The 22567-nt window shown below is 28.2% G+C and overlaps 1 protein-coding gene across 1 annotated transcript in view; it reads right to left on the bottom strand.

The window, feature by feature from the left end:
* The window catches only part of fw (furrowed), a 56857-nt gene extending 38925 nt beyond the window's left edge, over nucleotides 1-17932 (bottom strand). Inside the window, exon 1 of the mRNA XM_067264852.1 lies at nucleotides 17718-17932. Within this exon, the coding sequence (XP_067120953.1) occupies nucleotides 17718-17787 (70 nt within the window). The 5' untranslated portion in view covers nucleotides 17788-17932. The remainder of the gene's footprint in view (nucleotides 1-17717) is intronic.
* Nucleotides 17933-22567: the final 4635 nt, after the last annotated feature.

The following is a 22567-nucleotide window of genomic DNA, read 5'->3' as shown; positions in this document are numbered from 1 at the left end:
CTATTTATCCACCTTTGAAACTGACACTAAATCGAGTGCGGAGCTACACCGAGATACTTAAAGTATTATAAAATTTATTTTGATAATTGAAATGACGAAGAGAAATCAGTATAAGAATAAAAATAGGAAGTCTCTAGGGAAAGGTTTGTTTTCGGGGTGTATTCTCATAAGATGAAGTTGTTTTTGGGAAATATTCTTATGGGGAGAGGTCATTTGGGCGCGTATTCTCATAAGGAAAAGTTTGTTTATAAGGAATATTTGTCATAAATTTAAGCATTTCTAGTTTTCAAAATATAGGCTGTATAATAGAAAAAAATAGATAAAGATTTATTTTTATCCATATTCTATCTATGCGCTACTCTTAAATAAAATGTTCATTGTTTATAATACATTCTGTTATTTTATAAATAATTTATATATAGCTTAACATATATCTATGTAGCTATTTTTAATAATAAACCTCTATTAACTTCACTATAATAGACAACTTATCCTAGAATTGCAAACTTAAAGAATGACAGATAAATATGATATATATAGGCTATATATATATATATATATAACCTACAAAATAAATGATTTCTGATGATTATTATAAGATTTTATTTTTTATAATATAATTTTCACCAATTTAATTTAAATGGAAGCTTTTCATGTTAACTTTTGTGTACGTTAAATCATATTTTAAGATAAACAATGTATTAAAAGCATTTTTATTACATTATTATTATTATAATAAAGTAAATGTGCACAGCACTTCGAACAAACAGTGCTAAGTGCTGTGCTAGAACAAATTGAATGCGTATCATACTAAAAACAATTGTTTTATGTTTGTATGCTGATGGTGTATATGATGTACAGTACCTATGCTCAAAAGGTTCTTCACTATGTGTCATGTATTTATTATTATTTCTTTCAGTGTTGTGATTAAAATTTAATGTTTCTATACTATGCAATGTGTATTATGACAACTGAATTATTAATTAAATTATAAAAACATAATTTTTTCGCATTTCAACGTAATACAGATCAATTAAAACTATATTAAAATAATAAAAATAAAATTCAGATACTTCGAATTAAATAAATAAATAAAAAATAATATTTTATTATTTTTAATTAATTATATTATGTGGAAAATCTTTAAGATAAATTTTCTAGTTTGATGAATTGTATGGTTATTTAAAAATTATAATTATTCTGAATTAAAAATTATTAAATATATTATATATATAAAATATAATCTAAAGGAAATCTAAGTGATCTTATCGAGAGGAAATATATATCCTTGTAAATGGTTTCCTGAAAGAAGTTCCGGTTATGTAAACTTTTTTACATATCAATGAACTGTTACTAAGTATCATCATTAAAATCTCTCTGCCTACAAATGATGAGAAAATTATTTTTACCTTCATTAAATACGAAAGTTTTATTTATATATTTTAAAACGAGCATTGAAATAATTATTTTTAAAAAAAATACAATCCAAGAGAGGGGGGAAAAATATATATATATATATATTCCTCTCTTGGATTGCTAATGTTAATTTTTATATTTTATGGTCTTAGTATGATTTTTTAAATATATTTAATGATTTTTAATATATTTTTTTTAATATATTATAGTTTCTTCACATGAAAAGTTAATTAAATATATTTAATTAACTTTTCATGTGAAGAAATAAATGCTAACTAATATTTTTGTATGACAAATTACATCAATTCCTGTTTTAAACGGATACTGTGTACTGAAATTAATATAAAGTCAAACCTCTGAACAACGGCCACTGTCAAGTAACGGCGGTTGTTCGGCGACCGGTTATTTTGTACGCATTTCTAAAAGAAACTTTCTCTAAAAAAGCCGCCGTTAAAGGTGAACGTTACTAGAGGTTCGACTGTACAGTACATGGAAAAATTGATTAAAATCATAACATTAAATAGAAAACGTGATGCATTGCAAATACAGAATGTGTCATACTGTAATAGAAAACAGAATATAATAGAAATACTGTATATTTACTTTATATGTACAGTAAAACCTGCGTAAACTGGAATCGCACGGTACAGAATATTTTTTCCTGTTTATGCAGGTTTCCATTTTATTCAGGTTACGTTTTTGACAGGTTTTACTGTACATGTGGTTTCATTGGGAATCTCATAAAATAAGAAATTATCAACTTCAAAAAAAAAAAAAAATTGAAAATATTTCAGACCAAATACTAAGTAGATTTTGAGCTACATAAATGATCCCTTATAGAACCACAATTTGTTATTGGTGATTATTAACCATAATAAATACCATAATGTAGTATTATGGTATCTGTGTAGCCTATAAATTCAAATAACTCTTACGTAAAATAACTGCTGGATTAACCATTAAATAAAATAAACATGTGCTTAGGGAATTAATAAAAGGAGACATCAAAGAAATTTTTCATTGTCTGATTTACCATGGACCATATTGTGCAAAACTGTAAATGGTGAACTATGATTCACAAAAAGGAACCCCCCACAATAAATGAAAAAAATTAAAGTGTTTGCTGGCGTCATTCATTTCAAAAAATAAAAGTTTATATTGTGTTTTATTATTGTTTATATTTTGAATTACGTACACAGTATATGGAAGCACCAAAATCTTTGTGACTTATTGATAAAATGGTACCTAACGGTTAAAAATGTAGCAGCATTTCTTAATTAAAATTTTTTTTCTGATATACTTACTAGCTTAAAACAATTTTAAAATATTATAATTCATATTATATATATTCAAACGTAATTTTTTCTACTTTAAAATGCGAAATAATTTCAACATAATTTGCGTGCGATTGAGGAGTAACAGAAGAATGCTTAACGGATTTTTGCCTCACTCTTGACATGGATAAACACAATAAATTTAAATAATAATCGCTGACAGCTGTTTCCTATGATTTTCATCCTTCAATTCAACCGTTTCTAATCGAAGAGTGTATAATTTTATAGTTTTCAACATTTCGTGCGTGAGAAACTTCGTTCATACATTCATATGCCTTAAAAAAATAAAATAAAAAATAAAAATAGGAAAAGCTATATACAATACACAATAACTATATTCATATCGAGCTTAAAAAGAAAACAAAATACTGTTTACAGCTGCTAGAAAAGGTAGATTTTGAAATTAGCATTGAATTAAATGGTAATTTAATGAAAAAATTGCCTTCCTCAATTGATATGCTACATTTCACCTTATCAATAGAAAAATTATATGGATTTATTTATATATATAGGCTATGTATTCAGTTACTTTTCTATAAAAAAGGTGTAGAACAATCTAAAAACCTAGAAAGATTCAGCTTTTTATGTTATTTGCCATTCTTTTAAGGTATTATCTAGTTCTCGCTATTCTTTTCTAATCTAGTTGAATGTTCACGAAAGTCGAATTACCAGATGTTGTGAAATGTAATTACAAATATACCTAACAAGTTCGTTACTACTTGAAATATAAAATAAATATTGTAAAACAATTGTAGCCTCGGTAATTAATTTCTATATAATATACACGCGTAAGATTTCAATGATCAGGCACAGCTCAACCAGGCTCAGTCGCTTGAGTCTTAACTAGCTACAGGATATCAGCTGTAGGGAAGAGGGCTAGCGGAGATTTAACTGAATAATTGAAAAAATTTGATAAATGTAAATTATTCTAATTACACTTAGTCATATTTTTCTTATTCCTTTTAGCTTGGTATATGAAGCATAACCTTGTATTAATTACAAAATTTATTTCACATATTTATTTTTTCAGTTGTGTGTTTAATATTTACTTATTTCTTTTTGCGCAAGTAATTCTAAAGAACTTTAAAACTAAATTTTAATGCAAATGAGATCAGGGCCTTGATAGGGGTGAAACAGGGTCCTGACCAGTTACAAATGTAAGCGCTAAGGCCCACCCCTTTCCGAAAGTCGTAAAGATATAAAAACTAATTGGATAAAACATACAAAAACACTTTTTAAATCAAAATTTCTTTTGATATTAATTATTTATTATGATTTTCTTTAATATAAACGACTAAATTTTAGAGTTTCTCTAAGTCTACTGTCCGAGCTAAAATAAGCCATCTGATCCCCCTCTATTTTAGATTTATAAATGGTTGAGAAATAATATAATGAGTACAGTACATAGCGAGATAAAACTTTTGAATGCTAAACATCAATTTAGAAACCTATAAAATGTTCCTTTTAATATTTATAAGTGCAATTATTTCAAATTGGGGCCCCTTAAACTTGTAAACACTTTTATTTAATGAATAGCACAGATCAATAGCGCTATACTATCGTCGAGTTCGATAAACCCAAATTACACCAAATATAATGTAAAATCAAAAGAATAAACCATAAAAATAATGTAGTTTCGAACGTTTTAGAAATAAAACATCCTTTAATGAAACGATAATTGCGATTTTTCAGTTTTCCTCTAAATAATTAACTAACAAAACGACCCATTTTTAAATGAATATCCCCAAGTTTTAATACTTTAACTAAGGAACGTTCCCTACTTAAGAGAGAGAAGTCGATAAACTACGTTGTTTATTTTCTTTCCTTTTTTCTCCTTGTTTTGTTGAAGAAAATCCGTACAACGAACGGTAAACTAACCGTAAAACCATCAAAACAAGTTACGACGAAGCCACTATCCTGTTTGTCTCTATTATCGAATCCTTTATCAAATAGGGACCCGAGACAGAAGAAAGGAAATTGTTGGAGCATGCACTACTCTTTCCTTCGTAGTCACACAGGAAGTCGTCTGATACGGTCGAATGCTCAACGCATTGGCTCACCTCACCTTTGACCTCAGGTGTTGAGCCCGTGGTGGGAACATCATCATTAATAACGACTATAGAGTGCAATGATACTTCTAGACTGTAACTAGTGATCTACTGAAGATAATGGGAACTTCATCTTGGAATGCCCACTGTACTTTATTTAATAATCGTTAGAAAGCACAGAATCGATTTAAACAACGAATCACGTATGCAAACTACTTAAAAACCAGCTTTTCATGTATTTAAAAGTATAAAATTCACTTGATATGGAATAGAATTGCTCGACTTCTTTGATGTTAACCATCGACACGCAAAGAATTCATTCAGTTGAATACATGGAAGCTATTCGTTTCGGATTTATTTCGATTAAAGTATTAAATGAATGACCGATAACCTGATTGTTGAAGCATTACGTGTTGTAAAAGCGAATAATAAGAATCCTTTAACTGGACTCACTGGACAGAAAAATTTCCATTTACATAAGCCAACGTGTAACCTTCAATTTGTGCATGGTTAATTCATTTGTTCTTCAGGTTTTTTCTTAATAAGAAACACTTATCTTTAAAAATTTACTTGAAAAATATTCTTTTATATTTATTTCAATTTTTATGAATACTAAAAAATTAATAATAAAATAAAAGGTTTAAATTATTCTAATCAACCTCACTCTAAAACATTTAATTATACCAGATGTTGTTTTCCTTTATAAGTGGTGGTTTTTCTTAATAAATTATACTTTCTTTACTTTAAAACATTAATTTTATATTTATTTTAATTATTTTAATTACTTAAAAGTTAATATATTTTTATTATTTTTATTTAGAAACAGTAAAACCCCTACTTTGAAACTACTAACAGTTCCCAACAAAAGTGATCTTTATTAGGAGTGGTCTCTTAGAGAGGTTTCAATAAACTACATTTAAAATTTTGAATAGTTTTAACCACCATTATTCGAATGTTTAATTACATCAAATATTATTTGTTAAAATTAATAATATTTCAATAAATTAAATAAATTTAATAAATTACAAATAAAGTTAACTAATACTAATTTTTTCAACACAAAGTACAAAATAATATGGTACATTATTATGTAAATAATATATAATTATATATTTATATACTCATTAAATTGTATAATTTTAATTTATATTGATAGAAGGTTATAAATGTTGGGAAAATTATAAATTTTTATGATAAAAATTCATAATTTTCCCGGTGAGAGAGTGAGGGTGAGTGTTTAATTACATAACATCGCACACCCGTCGTTTATCTTTTCTCCCCAGTCATCACAGAATTGGCTGAAAATAATTCCTCTATGTTTGAGAATGGTTTAAAGTTCTGACTTGATGACATAATTAGAAGGAATGGTATCTTGACTTCCGATGACTACCGATATTGGGGAGGGTGATTAAAAAAAGAAAAAATTTTTCTGATGTTAATACCCTTGGAATACAGTATATATATAAGAAGAAAGTATTAAAGATAACTGAGCTTTCTTTCGTATTATTAATTTTTGATTATTTAGATTTCAAATCTTAACATAGTGAAAGGCTAGAACTATGGAAAATCATAATAAATGTATGGAGATAAGCACGACTGCACTAACACATGAGCATACCTGGCCATAATTGAGTCTCCCCTTCTTATCTCACTACTCATTACTAATATTTTCCCTCTATATCTGTATAATGTCTGTAAAAAATTTGTGCAAAAGACCTGAAAAGTACTTAAAGAGCTGATAAATGTATTGATGTGAATGAACAGCACGGAATAATTGTTGTATTTAGATGCAGAATATTTTGTGTCTTATGTCTAAGTATAAAGTCTATTTCGTATGTTCTTATGTATATTAAACATATATTGTGCTCTGCTATAAAATATCTATGCTAAAATATGATATCTAAAGCTGTGTCTAAGACTTCAGAATCCCCTGTACAATATATTTAACTGTGTCTATTGTACAATATACGTATAATAAACGTATGTATTATAAAAATATAATAAAGTTTAAACAGTGTCAATAGGTTTTATCATCACACTCTTAACTTCTTACTTGTTAATTGCCAGTATGCTCTTCACAGTATGCTGACAATTAACAACTAATAAGTTCAGTAATGTTTTCAATCAATAGTCTGTGGAGGTTTTTATTAATATAATTTCTTAAGATCGTATCTTATACTTTGTTTTTATTTTGTAAGAGGAAACAAGTAAATATTCAACACGAATCACAATAATGAATACATCAATTAGTGCAGTTCTTTTCGGCTCAAGTACTAATCAATACTTTTTACGTCTTATTTAAATTTAATTGCATTATTGTTATCGTTTAATTACATTAAATTAGTAGTGTGTAATGCTTAAATACAATGCATCACATAAAATTAAAAAAACATTAAATATTACCAATATTAATTGAGTGAATAAAGTGATAATTTAGTGTAATTACTAACAACTTGTAAAAGGTGGGAATAAATTGATTGGTTTGGTTTGATGGTATGAGACAACGCAACACATGGGCGATCTGCCAAGGGGGATTCTCATAAAGGCATCTTCCTTGGCGATCTATTTTGAGTTTATATGTGATCTGCATGTAGAACTCAGTAGAACCATTTGGAGTTTCTATGTGCTCCAAATGACCGTACTCATCTTCCTCGATCTTTACTTGAACATGAGTGCAAGGTATATATAAATTAATACTATCTTGCTTAGTGTTAGCACATCGTTATAAATGTATAAAACATAAAAAAAATTATATATTGTTAATTAGTTAACTAAATGAAAGAGACAATTAAATTAATATAAAGCATTTGGTATGTTTCTTTAAATAAATTTAAAATAATTAAATGGGTTCACATTTAAAAGATTTTTGAAGAATTAATATGTTTTTTTCATATTTTCTGTACGTAAAAGAAAAATGTCCCCGAATAAAAAGTGAAAACTAATTAAGGTTTCATTAAGGGAGTCCGAGTTCGATTGCAGCTCGAGTAGAATACTTTTATAAACAAAAAATTAAAATTAAAATCGATTTGGCCAGATTCCGAGATCATCATCAATTTATTAAAGACCTTTCTATTTTCAAAATAATAAAACCGGTTACACGAGGAAAATAAACCGGTATTAAAATGAAAAGTTTTGTAATACCAATATTGCATAATGTATACGCAGAAGGTTGTAATTATAGTATATATTGATAGAGATAGGAGTGGCAATGTGAAACTCGTGCCAGTCACAAGTGTGAAGTCCTACTGCCTCTCCAAAGCCACAAAGACGTATGAATAAAATCAATATAAATTTTTAAAGGTGATACCTTTAAAAAAAATCAATAAAAACCGAATAAAGTCAAGGATGATGCCTCCCGAGAGGGCTTTCTATGGGAAACTAGTCTCTAAGCCTCGCGTGGTTACTAGAGTTTTCTTCACGTGTGTAACACACATGAAGAAAACTCTGGTAATTCCATGCAGCGGAGCGAACCTGCAGCGTTCGGTGGTTTTATCCACTCGGGCGCTGCTGTAAAAAGAAGTTATATGAACAATTATTTATTGTGACATGGTCACAATGCCAGGCTGCAATTTTTAATCATATTTTTAATTTATTTAATGTAAAGTATATGTCCTCTGCTTCAAATTAGTAGTGGTTTGTCCCTGTACATCATACTTTTTTATTAACAATAAAGTGTGCTGGTCATCTAACAACTTTCGGGAGAAAATTTTCGAATTGAAACAATATTACTTTCGATGCAAATCTGACGTTCGTCTGTAGTTAATCGGAGCCTCCCACCCCTACGGTTTTCCTATCTGGGCTCATCTTTCATCTACCTCACCCCGTTCTCGAGATTCAGGAAAGATAGAAAGACGGACGACAGTGGGAATTCATAGGTATACAATGTTTTCAAATTGCAGCCCGATAAGTAGGCCACAAAGAAAGATTATGTAGATACAGATAGATAGAATTAACAGAATCATTTAGAAAGGACATAAAAGACAATTTTACAAGCAGTTCCATGTAAGACATGGTATGAAAGTGATATAAGAAGTTCGTTTGATAAAGCTTTTCGTCCTATAGTTTACTTCTTCATATGTACAATAACAACGTGGTTACATTTAAAGAACAATCATTACAACAAGAACAATCAATATTTAAAGAACAATCACACCTTTGGTGTGATTGTTCTTTAAATATAACCACGTTATTATTGTACATATGAAGAAATTAAGTTCATTTATGACTGGCTCGAGCTCACCCCACTTCTCTCAGGTCCTAGATATTTCTGATTACTGTTTTAATATATCTTAATTCTTTTATTATATTCACTTACCAAATACCGTATAAAGAATGCAGCCCTTGTTATAAAATTACGTCATTGAAATTGTATTGTTTTGCTGTATATAAACATCCTTATGTTGGCACTTTTACAAAAAATTAACATTAGTCTATATAATTAAATTTCAAATCCTTTTCAATTTATTTTTCATTATCAAATCTACAGAATGTATGATATTACATTAAAAAGCTTAAGCGATATGGTTGAGATTTACTTGCGGAAATATAGTAGTTCAATGACCTGATAATAAACAACTTGGCCAAGCGAATTCGACAACACCCAAACATCAAATGGATCTTACAGTTCAGCGATGACTAAATTAAAGAATGCAGATGCAAACATTTCTGCTCCGCTTGACATTTTCTTTCTTGTTCGAAATGTTTACATGGCCATCGCCTTCTACAATGGCGACGTATTCAATGACATGGAAAGGAAATCGTATTCTAATGAAACAATGGATTTGTTTTTAAATTGTGCCATCAAATAGACGACTACGAACAAGAAATCACTAATGTTATAAATAAATATTATAAAATTGAATTGTAGATGACTTAACGCCAACCAAATCTTATTATAAAAGCACGACTGATTTACTATCATTTATATAGGATAAATAAGATTTGATCGATTAACACGAGATACTAGTCGATTAATATTTACAGTCGTCTACTACAATTGGGAGAATTATAGATGGGTCTCACTCTCAATAGGAGCGACCAGTATCATTAAAAGATTAGAAACGATGCCCGATCTGTATTGTCCATTTATTATGTTTCAGAGTCTATAGACTCTATAACTTCATAAATTAGGAGCGTATGAACAGAATTCGAATCCGAATCCATATGGGATAGACGTGCGATTTATATAAAAACACAAGATACTTTTTTTAGAAACTTTTTTCGCCTATGGGCACTAAGAAGGCCTCTTTTTAGCAAGCCCATTATTAGTTCTCGGTGAAGATCGGGGGCTGACTTAGCCGGAGGAACCGCCCCCGAAAAATTTCTGGGGTTTTTCGATCCATCCAGATTTAATTCCGGGTCTCCAGAGTGGTAGGCTGCCACCTTAACTGCTCGACCATCTGACTGTCAAAATTCAAATACTACTGTATAAATATCTACTGAATATTAATGATATTGTTTAATTAAACAAGAATAAAATAAAAAATAAAGTTTGATAAATTAAACTGATTATATTGAATTACATATTGGACTAATAACTTTTGCAGTAATAGGTTAAAAAATTGAGAATTTAATTATGCTACAATTATTATCAATAAATATATCTATAGCTAAATTTATAAATTTCAGATCAATGGCAGATAACATTCAATTACAGTGTTGTGATTCAAGTGATGATGATAAGGATGACCGAAATGTATTCATAGTCATAAAACAATTTAAATTTATCAATCAATCAATATAACTGACATCAATATCGATTGATTGATTAAAGTAAGGCATTAACACATTGTAGGGTGTATAACAGGCCACAATAACACCTATTACAAGAGGACCTGTCCCTCAATGGAGTCAGCCAGGAATGACGAACAAAGCTCCGACCTGTATTTTATTGTTTTTATAGATGATTTAAAATTTACATAAAACATTAAATTTATAATAAAGATAATATTATATTATATGTTGATTTTATTAAATAAAAATTGAGAAATTAATTATTCTGCAATTGTTATTTGTTTGTAAAAGAGCAACGTGACACGTGGGCGATCTGACGAGGGAAACTAGCCCCTATTTAGATGTTAAAAACTTGGAGGAAAACCCGGAAAACTCCACGTGGCCAGCCCATTAGTGAGGTGCGAACCCATGACCAGCTACCAGTGTTTAATGTTTTATTCACTGGGCGACTGGTGGGCAACAATATTAAAACATAAATAATTAAATATATTTATAGTGAAGCTTTCAATATTACAAAACTGCTGTAAAAACCCTGTTCTAAATAAAATTAGAGTGAAAAATTCCAGTACAATTGGTAAAAAGATGCAATTTTAGATTCGTTAATTATAAATTAAGCAATTATTTTATTACTTTTTTTTTGTCTGTAATGAAACAGACCGTATAATTAAATTTCTTAGTTAGTTTCGTCTGTGATAAAACTGAACAATATTTTCATTATTTATTGCATAATTTTAATTAAAATTTAAATTAGTTTTCAATTAATAAAATACAATTTAAAATTGTTTGGTTTTTAAATCAAAAATTTATTTCATTATTTAATTTCACAGCCTTTTTTTTAAATAAATAAAACCCTGCAGTAGATAACAGTATTAACATACAATAGTATTAACATTTAACATATAATATAAATCATACACGTACTCAGCAGAATTAAATAAAAAACTTAAACCAACACCTTAATGTTCGCCGAGAGATTTTTAATGTAACGAACGTTTTTTTTAAGTTTTTTAACATATAACATTTAATAATAATAATAGTATTAACGTTTAACATATAACAGTATTAACATATAATATACACTAATAGTAGATAACATATTAAGAGAGTATTGAAATATCCAGAATTTACAGTATCTTTGTCATAGTGTTGTAGTATTTGTATGAATTTGTAAGTAGATTAAACAAACTTAATTTGTCTCCACGTTGCAAATGAAGTTCAAATATGGGTGCTCGGTTTGATAAGGTAACGCAACATGTGGGCGATCTGCCAGATTCCTGAGGACTTTCTATGGGTTTATGAAGCTCTATTTAGATGTTAAACACGTGAAAAAGTCCACGCGACTAGCTTGTTGGTCAGGCACGAACCCGTAACCAACGGACTGGTCACCAGTGCTGAGTGGATAAAACCACCCAGCACTGGTGAAGCAAATATGGATGCGTTTCTCCCACGTCTTAAACGAAGCACTACTTTAAACAATATATATATATATATATATAAAAGAAATTATAGATAATGTTTTATTCTCGCTTTATCCAAAGCAGAAGATGGAACATTGTAATGTTGAATTCCACATTCAAAATATGAAAAATAGAAGGAATTTTGCACAATGTGTTTTTGTTGCTTTTGATATGTATCCAAAATTTCTCTTTTTTTTGTAATGTTTCACCTTTAAATCCAAGATAGAAAGATGAATGATTATCCAAATTCCTTCTGTTCTTCAAGCTTCTTACATGAAAAAAATGCAGAAAAGTAGCAAAAAATATTAAAAGAATCACAGATTATTGTACTAAAGTTTCAAATATTATTTGTTTATACGCATTTGTACAATATACTAGTTGACGAGTTTTGATGACTGACAACTAAACACCAGAACAAATACTTATATCATTAACAATTGTTGCGTGAGATTCTAATAGGGATTTGTTAGCAGCTAATTGAACACAATAATACCGGGTTTATAACGCGAGAAAATGTTCATTATCTCTTCTATTCTTAAGTAGCATAATTGGTACCTTAATTGGATGTTATATAATTATGAAACTAAAATATAAAATTCAAAACTTCACTTCAAAAAAAAAAAAAAAAAAAGTTCATTCACTTTCGAGTGTTCCAAAAGCCTACTCATTATATTTAGTTAGTATAGAATATCCGAAAGCACCTGCATATTTTTCTTAAACTTTTCCCCCAATAAAAAGCTATTATATTTTTCAATATTTTTTGAGTGTTAATCTTAACAAAAAAACGTTTATTTTCCTATTTTAGAAATGCCAAATTTATTTCGAAGAAAAAAAATTCAACATTCCAATTCTTTTGAATTCTTTTTACGTTGCAAGACGATTTAATGGAACATATTCACTGATGTGTTCTGCCATTATAACTGTCTTAAATTAAGAACATAGTGGATTCCAAATATTGTACAATGTGCATTTATACAATAACAGAATTAGCCCGTATCCTAATCCGATATCATATATAGACAATAACCTAAAATTGATCTGAAAAGATGGGGGCGATTAATTTGGTTTCGAAACTTCAATGCAATTCATAACACCTACACTTTTGTTTTTTTTAATCGAAATTTCTATCAAGCTTAAAAAACTGGTTTTTCTCTTGACAATTTAAGAAAAGAAAAACCTAAATTTCTCTCAAGAACCCGTCAATCTAGATTCAAGTACCGTAATTTCATCTCGTTTCCGGTTGATGTGAAAGTTCCTTTGCCGAATTTGTTTCAGTTCATTGCCATCGGTTTGTTGCGGAAGTTCATAACGGATCGTGACATTCGACGAATACAACTTTTAGTGTATTCTCTTCCTGATGATCTTACATATCACATGTTATTGGCCTAAGACCTATAATGTTGTCAGCATTTGTAATGAGCATTATAAGCATTTTTTAAATTTCATTTTAAGCATTTTTTAACCATGTAATAACAGATACTTGGTGTAATTTTGAATGAATATTTCAATTTAATGACTATAATAATGTAATTTAAGAGTATCTTAAAAGAACTTAACCTGAAACTATTCACCTCTTCACCTTATATTTTATTATAGTTCATATAAAGCAATTTCCTAAGAAATTAATAAGATATTAATATCATATTTTTAAATCTATTGTATAGTATTAAACCTTACATTTTCTATTACAATTGGTTAAAAATCCAGATTATAATTTGAATTGTAGAAAACAAAGTTATATTTTATTATTTACATTTTTCGAAATATATTTTTTATTGGACTATACAGCATTACAGTAGATAGTGCCATTTTTGGGCATTCAGTTTTCAATCTATTGATATTTGTATGCTAATGGTCCAACAATGGGGGAAAAACTGGATCGCCCTCGCATGTTTAGCACATTTGTTTGTGTGGCTCCAACAAAATTGCTTCAGGTATAACAATCTAAATTACGTATAAATAAAAAAATGTACTATGCATAAATCATTTATGCAGATCGGGACCCGAGGAAGTGAGAGGAAGGAGGCTCGAACCAGTCACAAATAAAGGCTCTTTCGTATTGTTTATTTTCTGTCTAAAAAACTAAATTTTGGAACTCTCATGTGCCAAAAGATCTTGCTGGCACCCCTTTATCTAGGAAATAATAACAATAAGCAATACGGTTAATTCTTGTGATGACAGTATTTATGTTATAAAGAACAGATTGAGAAGGCAAGAAGGGTTGTCCACCAGAAACCGAGTGGATAAAACCACTAAACACTGGTCGTAGGTTTACGCATCACCAACGGGCTGGCCACGTTAAGTTTTTAGGGTTATTTTCACATATGTAACAACCTAAATAGGAGTCAGTTTCCCTTAGAAAGTCCTCCCGAAGGTTTCCTCTTTCAGCAGATTGCCCATGTGTCGCATTGCCGTATACAAACAAACAAGTGAGAAGGCGAGAAATGTCATTTGACATTATTCCTGGACATAAAAGACACTAAAATTTAGTTTCTTATAATTAACCTAATATAAACCAAATTTTCTTTTGGTGTGTGAAAAAATTGTTTTTTATATGTTTTATTGATTTTATTCGCATATTTTTATGGTTTCTGGTAACGGATGTGACCTCATTCCACCTTTCCCAGGCCTTATATTTTATCACTTACTTATAGAAATTCATGAGCATACAATTTTACATATTTACAATAAAAATTTCTAAACACTTTTTTAAATATTAACGCTAAATTTAATGCTAATTAATCAACAAATTAAATTAATTAAACAGTACTTTTTGAATAAATCAATTTTTAAGGTAATTACTAAATGAATTGGTTTTCTCTTTAATAAGAATAAATCAACAAGTTGATATTTCTGGAATTATATTCAGGCTTCACGCTGCTGTGCTTTTCCTCAACACATTATTCTTCTTGAAATAGGTCTAACTAATTTAGAAAATAATAGCAAAGAGAGAATATAAAATGCTTGCTCAATACGTTAAGCTTTTGTAATCTTTAGAAAGTAATCTACTTTCTACAACTTAAAATCTTTACTTTTATCAACAATTCTTTACCTAATTAATCAAATTTTAAATTTAAATATCTTTAATTTTATTAATTATATTTTTATAACAGTTATTTTTACATCAGATTGCAATGTGTGTTGTCTAATAAGGTTCAATTTTGAGTATATGCATCTTCTCCCTCGTACGAATTTCATGATACAGTCAAACCTGTTATAACGGCCACCTCTAAACACCGGTCATTTTTTTTGTTTCCGTCAGCGACCGTTAAATAGGAATCACTGAGAATCAACACTTGGAAAGAATACAGTCAATCACAGGAAGCAATACCAATTAAAATACACTCCAAATTGATTTTAAAACAGTCCTTAGAATGTAGAAATCAATAACTTTACTTATAGAATAATTAGAATAAATCGGCAGATAAAACTATTGATTCACAAAACTGTGATACAGATCATTGTATGCCACAATTAAAATATGGTAATTAGTCACGCTGCTTTCATTCGAATCTGCAGAAAGCAATTTAAATGATATATCAAACACTAAAACAGTATTTTTTGACTGTTGCGTGTGTAACAGAATTCAAAATGATAAATTATTCACTAAAATTAATATTAAAAAGTGCATTATAAACTAGGTTTTTTAAATGGCTTTTATTGTTATCCATCACTACATTTAATCATTGAGTAGAAACAGGAAGTGCTCGATCATTTGCATACATTTTTCTTCTTCGAATTAAATTTTATTAACAAAACTCTTCACCGGTAAACATTATTTTCCTACCACATGGAATATATTTAGAATAAATGAAAATATCAAAAATAATGGTTCAGAATGTACGAAAATGTAAAAGTTATTAAACAATACCAGGTATAATTGTTTAAACTGTATGAAGAAATTAGTAGGCAATATCAGGTGTAATTGCTTAAAATATATGGAAAATTAGCGATATCAGTTGTAGAAATAGTGCTCAAAATGTACGAAAAAATGGAGAAATTAGTAACCAATATCAGATATAATAGTTGTTCGGAATATATTTTCAAAAATAAGAAAATTAGTAACCAGTATTGTGTATAATAATAACAATTCAGAATAAATGAAAAATTTGAAAATAGTACATATATCGGGTATAAAAATAATTGCTGAAAATACACGAAAAGTGAAAAATGTAGTAAACAATATCATATACAAAAATAGCTTGATCTTTACAACGATAAGACATTTAGATCATTGTTTTAATGCAAATTTTGTTTTACTTTAACACGTAACAGATCTTCATTAGAACAATACTCTGGACATTGGTACCTTGTATGGCCATTGCTCTACTTTTATCTCCTTACAAACTTAAAACTAGACGTCCTTCGTTATGTATGACCTCCTTTTCCTTCTACCCTGTCTTTCGTGTATCACCTGTTCATTCCAGGTATCTGTTACAGCTATTCTCGATGTATTGTTTTTATTTTTACTTTCTTCATTAATTATTTTAACGACAATATCAATCTACCAGATACTTGCGGGGGGTAAACAGTTGAATTTTAAGTATAACAATTAATAATACTAAATTATTATTTACTGAAACATTTATGCTTAAAATTGGATCGAGTGTATTGGTAGCGTGTTTAAGTCAGCATCAAAATCCATATAATTAAAGGAAGTGTAATTAAGAAAAATAATTTTTAATTATGCTTATCCTTTAAAATAATACTATTTAATTATATAAAATTATTAATAATTAATCATATTTTTAAATCAGCCTAAACATAATTAAAATTTACTTATTTATTTTCTGTGCATAATTCCCCTAAGACGATTCAGTATTAAAATAATTAAATTTTTCCTTATTTAATTTAATTCTTAACTATTTTAAATTACCTTTTTTTTTACCAATTTAAATAATTAGCTCATCATTAAATAATTTTTTAAAAAGTATTATGTAAAGAGGACAGACATGCAGACGGACATTCTTCATATTTCTGTAATACTAATACGATATTTAATATAGAAATTTATAATAATAAATGCTCTTATCGATAAGAAAAATCAGTTATAATTTTCAAATTATGCAAGTTGAAAAGTTTTGACGTATTACACGTGATTCACGTGTCCTTGTTAAATTATCTTGTCCTATTTTTTCCGGTTAGCATTTATAATAAGAGAGGATTTAATGTTTTATAAACTGTTTAAACGTTAAGATTATCTCATGTATAAGTGACTACCTTCATTAAAGTAAGTTTACAGTGCATAAGGTATAGAAAGTAGGATCTTAAAGGTACTTTACTAAGTTAAATTAGCTTAGAAACATTTCAAAATACCTTCAAAACATACCTTTAACGTGACAAATTATGCTTTAAACACTGCTTAAGACATAAAACTCGTGTTACAGTTACTTGATTAAATAACAGCCTTAGAACATTTTAATAAGGTAAATGCATTAAGAAACAAAATTAAAATTTAAATATGCTTTTCAAAAATATTTAAGTGTGTTGAAGTAATGTTAATTCTGTATACATTACGCACTGTTAAGTATAGTAAACTTAAAGGCATACACATAAAAGTAAGTTTATTACACTTAACAGTGCGTAACACACGAAAATAAGAATCTTAAAGTTATTTTAATAAATTTATATTTATTTAAAAAACTGAATTAAACCTAAATACTATTAGTTAATTACGTTTAAAACAATTAATACTGGAGTAAACGAGTAAAAATCTTATTTCAACTCACCTGTTACAGTTACAATCGCGAAATAAAGACAAGACGAACATAAAAAATTCCATTTACGATTAAAATACATCTTTTAATTAATTAATTAATTAATTTTCTGGTTTTATAATTAAACAAAATAAGAATTTGTCTTCACGCGAAAGACAACAAGCCACGACATTTAGTGAATGTCCACATTTGATAAACAACGTGCGCTTCGTTCTACCCCAAATGCCTTCGACTGACTGCATAAGCTGTTAAAAAAGCAGAAGACTAGTTTTAAAAACGATCACGTGGTGGGGAGTCACGTGACCGGGCGATGCGTGTGACGTCACCGTAAAAAACACGTTCCCTATGCGGAAAACGTGTTTCGGTTGAGGAAATTATTATAACTTCAATAGAGAAAAAAAAGGCTAACGTACTTCATAAGTAAATGCTATTTTCCCCAATGATTAAATATACAATATTATATAAGAATAAAATAGTTAAAAGTTTCTATTTAATTTGAAGTATTTTTATATATTCTTATTAATTATTAAATTATTTTTAAAGTAGTAAAACTAGTTAAGTTATAATTAGAGCCCAACAGGTTATTTAAATTATCTATTTAAAATAAACATATATGTGTGTTTTGTGTAATATTTTGAGAATAATTTCTAATATTAAGCCTTAATTTTGTATTAAAATTTTTAATTTATTTTAAAATTAAGGCTTAATATCAAAAATCTTCATTTAAGTAAATAACATAACTTGAATTACATCAATGGTATAGCAAAATTGACTTATAAAACTGGTTTATAAATGAACTCTTTATTAATTTCACTTATAGAAAAATATATTCAAGTAATTTTACTTTTATTTAAATGTCTTAAATGCAGTTAATTTAAATCAAAATACAGAATGATAATACTAGGCCGGATAGACCCAGTAGGACAATTTATCTTGGGATCCAGACAACGTAAATCCCTAAAATTTAATTTTTTTTATGTGAGAAATATGATATAAAAGTAATATAAATTAAATATTTTTATGATAAGTGATGAGAATCTGTTTTTATTAATTTTTAAAATATTTTTGATGGCTTTCTGAAGTCATATTTGTGATTGGATTTAACTCATTTCTATGGAGTTCTGAATGTTTATTACAGAAAACGTCGATTAATAAAATAGAAAATAATGTAAACTATTGATAAAAGTGACAAATTTCTCAATTAATTAATCAGAAAAATTAATTTTCAGATACAAATTTAATTAATCAGGCACAGTACGAGTACTGAACAATTATGGTATTTTTAATATAAAGTTTTTAAAATAAAATATGTATTTTCAAAATAAAAAAAATACATTAATAATTTATATATAGATCTAAGTGTAAATTGCAAAATTTCAGAAATTTTTAACAAAAGGCACAACAGTTATTAACAGAAACGTAAATTAACTTTGCACTGGAGCTAATTTTTAAGATGCGTAATCCTATTTTAAATTAGTTATCAATTAGGAAGTTAGATGACGTTCCTCGCCCATTTTCTGAATGAATGAGGATATCAATATTCCTCTAAGAGATCTTCTACCATAAAGTAAATGACTTTTTTAAGAAATTGTCATCTAAGGCAGTGTTTCCCAACGATTTGTTGTCCGTATACCTTTTCTTAAAGTTTTGTTAAGTACCAAATGACCCCCTCAACAATGTCTTTTGCAAACTACCCGTGCAGCACTTACTACAGTTTAAGTAGGAGAATTCATTCGAAATCTATAATTTCGAATGAATTCTCCTACTTAAACTCAATCTTTAATTTTTGATAAATTAAAGATTGAATTTTACACTATATAAAATGTATAATAGAAAAATTAAATAAAAATGTTGGAAAATACATAATAATTTCTGATCTTAGATTTATTTACTTTACTACAGTATGTGTGTGATGTTTATTAAAAAAGCAAGTTTTAAAACACTCAGCGACATCTTTTGATCTATTTTAGTACTAAATCACGAATTCACAATACAATTTTTTTCCTAAAATAATAGACCTACTTCCAGATTCGCGTCTGCATAGTCACACTTTAATTGCATTACTCGCATATACCGTATTTTACGGACTATAAGACGCACTTTTTTCTTCGAAAAATTGCCTCCAAAATTCAGGTACGTCTTATACTCCGTAGCGTCTTATAGGTATTTAAAAAAAAAAAAAAAATGCTTAAAAATTAAGGTGCGTCTTATACTCTGTAGCGTCTTATAGTCCGTAAAATACGGTACTATATATCCGACAAAAAATCTAACAATGAGTTGCATAGCTTTCCCGGCTGTTATGAGAGTTTATTTAAGAAATAACTTTTGTATTATTAATAGTAATAATTAAATAAAATTGTGTGTGGCGCCATCTGTTATGTTATGAAAACTTTCTATATTATTCATTATCATCATCATCATTTATTGTCTATTGGAAATTTCTTCCCTATTACAAGGGGGTTACATTTACATTGTTTACTTGTTTTTTACTTTACAATACTTTTGATTTTAATTTACACCTATTTTTCCGCGAATACATTCCAAACATTTTTAATTTGAATCTTACAATTTTATTGTTCTATTTCATTAATAATAACATGTTTTAATACTTCATTAGTGTTAGTTTGTTTTGTTTTTATAAATGTCGATTATTTTACAAAAATAGTTATAAATTTTATATAAGTCTTTTTTACCCATTTTGTTGAAGTTTTTTAACAATTCTATTAGCGAATTGCATTTATAAGTTCGAGTTATGTCATAGTGTTCACGAATATCATTTAATTTTGGACATTTTAGTATTAAATGATAAGGTGTTGAATCATCGGAGTTACATAAGAAACATTTTGTTGATAAGCTTATGTAAGTGTTGTTAACATACAGCGAATTTTTATTTAAACGAAGTTGTGCTATAAAGCGTTTTACATTCAAGTTTACCGAATACAACATATATGATTGAACTGATGGTATTTTAAATATATCTAAGTACCACGGATGATATTTACTGCTATGTAATGAGAACTGATCTTTGTTTATGGATTGTGCCATAGCTGAGTTTAAAAGTAGTGAGTAGCCTGTTTTCCAATCTTGAATGTTATCTTGAAATAGTAGTTCTGATACTCCAAAAGAGTTGAAGATAGTTTTTAATTTGTTATGCCATAGCTGTTTATTTTTTTGAAGTTTACTTTGCTTGATGTTTTCATGATATAGAGCAATCAAATTGTTGTCACTATTGAATTTGAGTCTGTAATAAAATTTAATGATTCGTTTTAATATGAACGGGAAAGACCATATACGATTGGTTTCATGACGTAGTGCATATCCGGGTATTGTCCGTTCTAACTGAAATAATCTGCGTAGATAGTAAATATGGAATCGTTCTAATTTGTAGAGATAATCCAAGCTCCAAATGGGACTGGCGTAAAATATCATTGGATTAATAATCGAATTGTAAAGTTTCATGTGTATTCTTAAGTCAGAAGTTTTCAATCTGCTGCATAAAAACAAAAGATTATCGATTGCTTGATTGACTTTATTGTTAAGTTTAGAAATGTGCGATTTAAATGTTAAGTTCCAGTCAAAATTAATTCCTAGGTAATTTATCTCATTGACAGTTTGTAGCAGGATATTTTCATGATAAATTTTTGTTTCGTTAACAGATATTTTACTGTTGTTCCGAAAAATAATTATTTTAGTTTTACTTGGATTAACTGCTAAATATTTAGACTTAAAATGCGAATTTAATTGATTGATTTTCCTTTGGAGAGAAATTTTTGTCGGTGCTACCACAACCAAGTCATCAGCAAAGAGAATATAATGAAATGCTTTATTGCCTATGACTATACCATCGTTTACTTCAGAAAAAAGATGATCTATATCTTTCAAATAAAAGTTAAATAAATGTGGAGATAATGGATCTCCTTGAAGAATACCACGTGAATGCGTTAATGGTGGAAGAATGTTTTTACCGTGCTTGATCTTTATTTTATAATTTTGAAATAATATTGATATTGTTCCTGTAAATTGAGAACTAGCACCACTCTCCTTAAGTTTTTGTTGTAAAAAAGGTACATATACTGAATCGAATGCCTTTTTAATATCTATAAAAGCAGCATACACTTTTCTATGTTTTTTTACGAGATATATTTGAATAATCATTAGCAAAGTAAATATCGCAAATTCGGTGCCTTTATTTTTTGTATAAGCAAACTGAAATTCTGCTTCTAACTCATTGATTTTGATCCAATTTTGAAATTTTTTTGCAAGTATCGATGTAAAACATTTTCTAAGTGTAGATAACAAAGCTATAGGTCTATAGTTTTCTGGAGCCATCTGGTCTCCCTTTTTATAGATCATCGTCATGATTATGGAATTCCAAGATTCAGGATAGGACAATGTGCTGTACATAGCATTGAATATTTTCAATAATTTTATTTTAGATTCCGTTGGTAGCATTTTTAAGAATTTGGTTGGTATGTTATCATCCCCTGGGGTAGTATTGTTTTTTGTTTTTTGAATTACTTCGTCGAGTTCATTCATAGTCAAGTCAGCGTTTAAATAATCATCATAATAATTAATATTTCTTTCCATTGGAACTTTTAAATTTTTTATAATGAAGCTTTGATAAAATTTCTTCCAAGTTTCGAATCTTATACAAATGTTAATATCTCCTAGATTAGCTTTTGGTCGAAATTTTCGGATAGTATTCCAAAATATTTTGCTATTATTACTATTATTTATTAAATTTGATTCAATTCTACAAAAGTAGTTTTTCTTTTTCGTCTTAATTAAGTTATTGTAGATTCGTTTGGAGTTTTTGTAATTAATCAAATTTTCTTTATTAGGATTTTGCCTGTAAATTTTTA

This window comes from Centruroides vittatus, unplaced genomic scaffold (genome assembly GCF_030686945.1).
Source record: "Centruroides vittatus isolate TY-2023 unplaced genomic scaffold, ASM3068694v2 contig_1048, whole genome shotgun sequence".
Lineage (NCBI taxonomy): Eukaryota > Metazoa > Arthropoda > Arachnida > Scorpiones > Buthidae > Centruroides > Centruroides vittatus.
Note: the sequence above shows the minus strand (reverse complement) of the source record. Positions and strands in the feature narration are given on the sequence as shown.